Source organism: Mobula hypostoma, chromosome X2 (genome assembly GCF_963921235.1).
Source record: "Mobula hypostoma chromosome X2, sMobHyp1.1, whole genome shotgun sequence".
In the NCBI taxonomy this organism is placed as follows: domain Eukaryota; kingdom Metazoa; phylum Chordata; class Chondrichthyes; order Myliobatiformes; family Myliobatidae; genus Mobula; species Mobula hypostoma.
The window spans coordinates 35,893,694-35,900,156 of record NC_086129.1 but is presented as its reverse complement, the minus strand read 5'-3'; the positions used below and the strand labels follow the sequence as shown (position 1 = coordinate 35,900,156).

General features: G+C 43.1%; 1 protein-coding gene across 1 annotated transcript; it reads right to left on the bottom strand.

Annotated features, from left to right (window-relative positions):
• Positions 1-813: 813 nt before the first annotated feature.
• Positions 814-5,207, bottom strand: LOC134340696 (apolipoprotein A-IV-like). The gene is made up of 4 exons (XM_063038159.1): positions 5,184-5,207; positions 3,215-3,324; positions 2,657-2,783; positions 814-1,902 (listed from the first exon to the last, which is right to left on the bottom strand). Exons 2-4 carry the CDS (start codon positions 3,261-3,263, stop codon positions 1,002-1,004), a joined length of 1,077 nt encoding a protein of 358 aa, XP_062894229.1. The 5' UTR covers positions 3,264-3,324; positions 5,184-5,207; the 3' UTR covers positions 814-1,001.
• Positions 5,208-6,463: the final 1,256 nt, after the last annotated feature.

The following is a 6,463-nucleotide window of genomic DNA, read 5'->3' as shown; positions in this document are numbered from 1 at the left end:
GGTAGGGTTAGGGTTATGGTCGGGTGTGGTGGGAGGGGAAGTAGTTAACTATCCATCCAGACTACACCAGTCACCACAACCATTGTGCTTATCAGGTACAAATTAAAGGCTCTATTTTTGGACAAGGTTACCGTTCACTAGTTCCCAATATTACATAGACATGGACCATACGTTATGTATTATTACCATTGTAGTATTTGTTATTGTATATGTATACTGCTTACACAGTGAACATCACACGAGTGAGGAATTTCATTGCACCCTGCTGTATATGACAATAAACTAGCTTGAATCTGGAGTGAGCATATACATCACCATGTAAGGAGTGTGCAATCATTTGAAAAGCAATGCCTCAACCTTTGGACACCTGTCATAGTGGGAGGACTGTACCATATTGCAGACAAGCCTGAAGACACAAAATAAGTAAAAGATTCATTGTTTAGGAGTCTCAATCTATTTAGCAGCATGCCTTGGGTTGAGAAGTGCCCACAGAGAGTTGCCTCTGGGGAAAAATATTCCGGTTTTCCTCAAATGCTCCTGAGGGAGAATAGCAAAAAATATAAGTCTGAGATAGACAAAACCAGAAATGGCACCAATTCAACAAGGATGTCTCAGACTAAGGAGGGTCTGAATTGAAAATCTGAAGTGATGCAAAATCATTGAGAAGTGGTCATTTCCAGGGCTCAGTCCAGATAATGTTAATTACCAATGGTACAACACTGAAGGAAATGTGTTACATGAGTGAATTTCTTATAATATTTACAAAAATGTAAGTATACGAAGAGACGATTTCTATTATGAAAATAAAACATGCAAATGTGATGGATCAAAAGGTAATTCAAACTTTTATTGTACATACTTCAGAAATTCAGACTCAAAAATATAATCAATGATATTGATATATTCCTCTTTGCAAAAAATAAAGAGAGTGGGGAGAGTTACATTTAAGCATTCCTTTATCTGTGCACCAAGAGGACAACAAAGTAAATTCTACTTATCAGTTAGTTCTGCAGATGCTGCCAGAAGTTGCCCCATAAATTGGTGAGCTGGGTCTGAAGATCCTGCTGAACATTACCTCCATTCAGGACAAGTCTGTCCTGCATCTCCTTCACATTCTGACTGATGATTTGTTTCAGCTGCTCAGTGTAGGGAGCCAGGTTCTGATGGAACTCCTCGATTCCCTGGTTAACGTTGGTGTTGAAATTTTCAATGAATTGGCCCAGGTTCTGGTCCATGTTCTCGTTAAGTTTAGCCTTCAGTTCGACGATGTAAGGGTTCAGCCTTTGGTTCAGAACATCCACATGCTCATTGACTTTTGCCTGGAGCTTCTCGGCATATGGTTCAACCATCTGGGACATTTCTCCAATTTGTTGGTTCATCTTGATCTGGACATCCTTGGCATAGGGGGCCAAGCTATTGCGAAGCTCCTGGACATTCTCATTAAACCTGGAGCGGAATTCAGCAGCTTTGGCAGCCACATCCTGCCTGAGGGTGTCCATGTTTTCATCAATCTTCATCTGGAGCTCCTCAGCGTAGGGAGTCAGGACTTCCCTCAGGTTCTCTGTGCTCACTTCCAATCTGGCCTGTAGCTCTTCAGTAAAGGGAGTCAACTTCTGCCGAAGATCCTCTGCATTCTTACGCAGCTGTTGGCCCAGGTCTTCAGCAAAAGGGGTCAACTTCTGATGAAATTCTTCAATGTTCCTGCTGATCTTCCGATGAACTCCATCAGCAAAGGGAGCAAGTTTCTCCCTCAGGTCTTCCAGCTGTTCTCTTATCTGCTGGCGAAGGCTCTCAATGTCGACTGTCATCTTCTCATGAAGACCATCGGTGTAAGGAGCCAACTTCTGTCGGAGATCCTCAGCATAGTCATTGGCAGTCTGCAGATTATCCTGAATAAGGTGACTGGAAAAGAAGAGACAGTTGTTTCTTATTCTCGTTACAGGAAAGAGGTACATTTAGACAGAGCTACATACAAGGCTGGTTCTGAAACAAATGTACACTGGAAAGGAGAGCTTATAAAGGACATTTTGGATCACAAAATCTTCTAAGGATAACTGTAGATGTTCATTGCAGAGGGAGGATGTGAGTCACACAATAGTTTTCATTCAATTTATTATTACCTATCTGTTAAGTTTTGCTGGGTATCTGTTCCACAAGCCCTGATGAGTTTACCCCTTTTATCATTTATTCTCATTCTTGTTTGTTTTTAAACTTGCTGAGGAACCTTCACTTTAATATTACAGCACAGTGGTTATGTTCCTGGTAAAACCAATCTACAAAACCATGACGATTAATCTGAAATAATGAACTCAGCTCCTCGTGAAAAACACTTACATTAGAGTAGATAAATAATACATCTGGAATTCAAAATATCACTCTTGTTATAGCAGATTGACTGTGTTATTATAGAAGTCCATAATGTCCTTAAGGGAAGGAAATCTGTGTCCATAGTTGAGACTTCACTGGCATCTTAAACTGGTCAATTAACAAATAGAGCTGGACAATAATGTTGGTGAGGATCAGATTCTATAAAATAATTGTAAAGAACCTCGTGGACTGTTGCAGTGCTCCAGTCCTAAGGCATGCCTGGCCAGCTCCTTGCTCAATAGACGTTGCTGATCTATTCTTAGTACCCATTAAAACCCCAAATGCTCACTTGAGTTGCTGTCCGATTTCTGAGCTCTGGATCAGCTCGACACTATCCTGGGCTTCCTCAGTCATTTGGCTGATGTAATTCCAGAAGGCATCTCGAATCTGATCTCCATTGATCTCAGCCTGACAGCCTATGGGAAGGAAAATTTGAGGTGATCAGGGTAGGAACACAGCAGGAACATTCCACAACATCTACTGTTCATTCAACCAAATGATGCGTAACAAGACTTCACTCTGTATCTTGCTGATCACTCCTCTTTGGGGATATACTGTAGCTGAATGAGTCGTTGAGTAAAATCCCAGGTCTTTGATTATTTGTAACGGGGACTTAAAACAAACCCAGTAAGGGGAGGAACAAGTTGCAACCAGGAGCTGATGTGTGGAGGAATGGACAATGCAAGGGGCTCCAGAATTCAGATCAGAGCTAAAATCAGGTGCACATCAGTGAAGTGAAGCTAGTGAGTCCAAGGTCAATCAAGAACCACCTATGAAGACTGGAAATGGCAATAAAATCCCAGTCATCGTCCCAGAATAAGAGAACAGGAATATTTGAATCTCATACCTGTGAGAAAGGCAGCAGCCAGAAGCAGGAGGATTGCTTTGGGAAACATGGTGGTGTTCTCAAATGATATTGAGTATGGCAGATTATTTCTATGTCCCTTTACAGTCAATCTATGGAAAAAAAAACAATCAAAGTTAGTCCAGGGTTTAAACCCACATGGAAAATCTACCCGAGTATTACTGCCCCCTTCTGAACTCTATTTGTTATACAAGGAGTCAGCATCCAGCCCTTTGAACCTGTTCAGTTATTGAGATCAAAGCTGATCATTGAGCTCACCACCATTTTCTGCATTCTCCCAATATACCTAGGTGCCCATGGCAACCAGAAATATATCCATTTCTGCTTTGAATGAGCTCAGTGACTGAGACCTCCAGACTTCCAAAGACCTACTGACCTCTAAACATCGAACATAGAACAGTACAGCACAGTACAGGCCGTTCGGCCCACAATGTTGTGCCGACCCTCAAACCCTGCCTCCATATAACCACCCACCTTAAATTCCTCCATATACCTGTCTAGTAGTCTCTTAAATTTCACTAGTGTATCTGCCTCTACCACTGACTCAGGCAGTGCATTCCAAGCACCAACCACTCTCTGAGTAAAAAACCTTCCTCTAATATCCCCCTTGAAATTCCCACCCCTTACCTTAAAGTCATGTCCTCTCCTACTGAGCAGTGGAGCCCTGGGGAAGAGGCGCTGGCTATCCACTCTATCTATTCCTCTTTTTATCTTGTACACCTCTATCATGTCTCCTCTCATCCTCCTTCTCTCCAAAGAGTAAAGCCCTAGCTCCCTTAATCTCTGATCATAATGCATACTCTCTAAACCAGGCAGCATCCTGGTAAATCTCCTCTGTACCCTTTCCAATGCCTCAATATCCTTCCTATAGTGAGGCAACCAGAACTGGACACAGTACTCCAACTGTGGCCTAACCAGAGTTTTATAGAGCTGCATCATTACCCCGCGACTCTTAAACTCTATCCCTCGATTTATGAAAGCTAACACCCCATAAGCTTTCGTAAATACCCTATCTAACTGTGAGGCAACTTTAAGGGATCTATGGACGTGTACCCCAGATCCCTCTGCTCCTCCACACTACCAATTATCCTGCCATTTACTTTGTACTCTGCCTTGGAGTTTGTCCTTCCAACGTGTACCACCTCACACTTCTCCGGGTTCAACTCCATCTGCCACTTCTCAGCCCACTTCTGCATCCTATCAATGTCTCTCTGCAACCTTCAACAATCCTCTACACTATCTACAACACCACCAACCTTTGTGTCATCTGCAAACTTGCAAACCCACCCTTCTACCCCCACATCCAGGTCATTAATAAAAATCATGAAAAGTAGAGGTCTCAGAACCCTACAATCCGAATGTATTCCCTCCACCACGACCCTCTGCTTTCTGCAGGCAAGCCAATTCTGAATCCACCTGGCCAAACTTCCCACCACAGATGTAAGGCTCACTGGTCTATAATTACCCGGACTATTCCTACTACCTTTTTTGAACAATTTACAACATTCTTTCTTTTTGAAGTCCTTAATGGCACACCCCTTACTCTGAAACTCTGACCCCACCCCGGGATCCTGAACTCTTCAGCCAGAGAAAGTATCCTCCACACATCTAGTCTGTGACGTGTCAGTTATAAAACCATAAATCACAGGAGCAGAATTGAGCCTTTTGGCCCAGCAAATCTGCTCGTCCATTCAGTCAAAACTGATTTATTTTCTCTCTCAGCCCCATTCTCTTACATTCTCCCCATAAACTTTGATCCCATACTAATGAAGAACCTATCAAATTCCCAGTTAATTATACCCTGTAACATTACAGAAACAGAAAGCTGTTCTTTTGTTTCTGTGCCTTGACCAATTGCCTGATCAGTGAAGCTGTCCATTGAGAGTAGTTAAAAGGAGAAGCAGGCAAGCTCGCTGGGGTGGAGGAAAGTGAGCGTCAGGGCTCCTCTCACCTGTTTCTGCTGTGTTCTTCCAGGAGATCTGTGGCAGCCCACAGACGCTCACTCTATATAAGGGCACCTTATCAGCAGCTGATAACAAAGTTGGTACATTTGTGTTCAACTCGTGGACTTGCCCTGAAAACCAGGAGAATGTGGAGCTTCCAACAAGAATGTTACTCTGAACTGCTGCCTTCACCATGACTCCAACTCAACCTGAGAGGGCAAATTTCATTCAAGATTAAATTTTCAGTCCAAAGGCCGTGATTTGTTACCTCTGGAACATTAGATCACTCTATGGACTTGGGGTGAGGTATTTTTAATGACAGGGAGAGTCTGTCATCATTGGCAGCAGGTTAGGTAACCTGAGGACATTGATTCGAGATCATCAGCAAAGGAAGCAGATTGGAGATGTCGGAATAATGAGTTGCTGGCGTCTGGAATGAATCTTGTGGAGTGGATGGAAAGAGTCTCCCCTTGCCTCTGCAAATAGATCGAGAGGAAGCAAATTGTAAAGCCATGTGGAAAGTGTGATGATTGGAATTAATTCCTTAGACAGAAATGCTGGGCCTAACAAGGACCTGTCTGAGATAAAAGAATCTATGATTTTGTATCGTTTTACCTGCTAAGGCCTTAAAAGTTCTCCATGTGAACATATTCACACAAGACAATCACTGTTGCTTAAACCTGCGACCTCATGGTCACAGAGTCACACAGCACAGAAACAGGCCTTTGGCCAATGGAGTCCTTGACAAACAACAGCCTACATTAACACTATATTAACTGCATTTTTAAATTCTTCCCACATTCCATTCAAATCTCCCCATATCCTAACCGTCTATCGGCAATTTACAATGTCCAATAACCTACCAACCTGTCTGACTTTGAGGTGTGTCAGGAAAAGGAGCATTTGAAGAAAACCCACTTTGCTTCATGTACAACGTGCAAACTGCACACAGAGCCCTGAGTCCACTGCGAATCCAATGGGGAAAACAAAGCCCAGTGTCTGTGAATCTACAAGTTCACTGGATGCTGGAGGCCCAGAGGCCTGTCCTGGGGTTGGACAACAGTTTGTTTGTGTGTGTGGGAGGGAGGAACAGGGATTGTTTTGCTGTAGTTGTTTTGTTGCTTGTGTGTTTTGTCTTGCTCTGCCGAGCGTTGTGGGCATGTTGTGTTGGTGTTGGAATGCATAGCGACACTTGCAGGCTGCCGTAGATTGTGTTGGCTGTTAACGGAAATGTCTGTTTTGATCTACACATGATGTATAGATGGATCTGAAGCTGACAGTGCTCAAG

Bases quoted from the DNA above. Each gene is read 5' to 3' on its own strand.
- LOC134340696 (XM_063038159.1), bottom strand. From the start codon at position 3,263: ATGTTTCCCAAAGCAATCCTCCTGCTTCTGGCTGCTGCCTTTCTCACA. The intron at 2,784-3,214 runs GTATGAGATTCA...TCCTTCCCATAG, and splicing joins GGCTGCTGCCTTTCTCACAG to GCTGTCAGGCTGAGATCAAT. The intron at 1,903-2,656 runs GTGAGCATTTGG...CTTCTTTTCCAG, and splicing joins GAAATCGGACAGCAACTCAA to TCACCTTATTCAGGATAATC.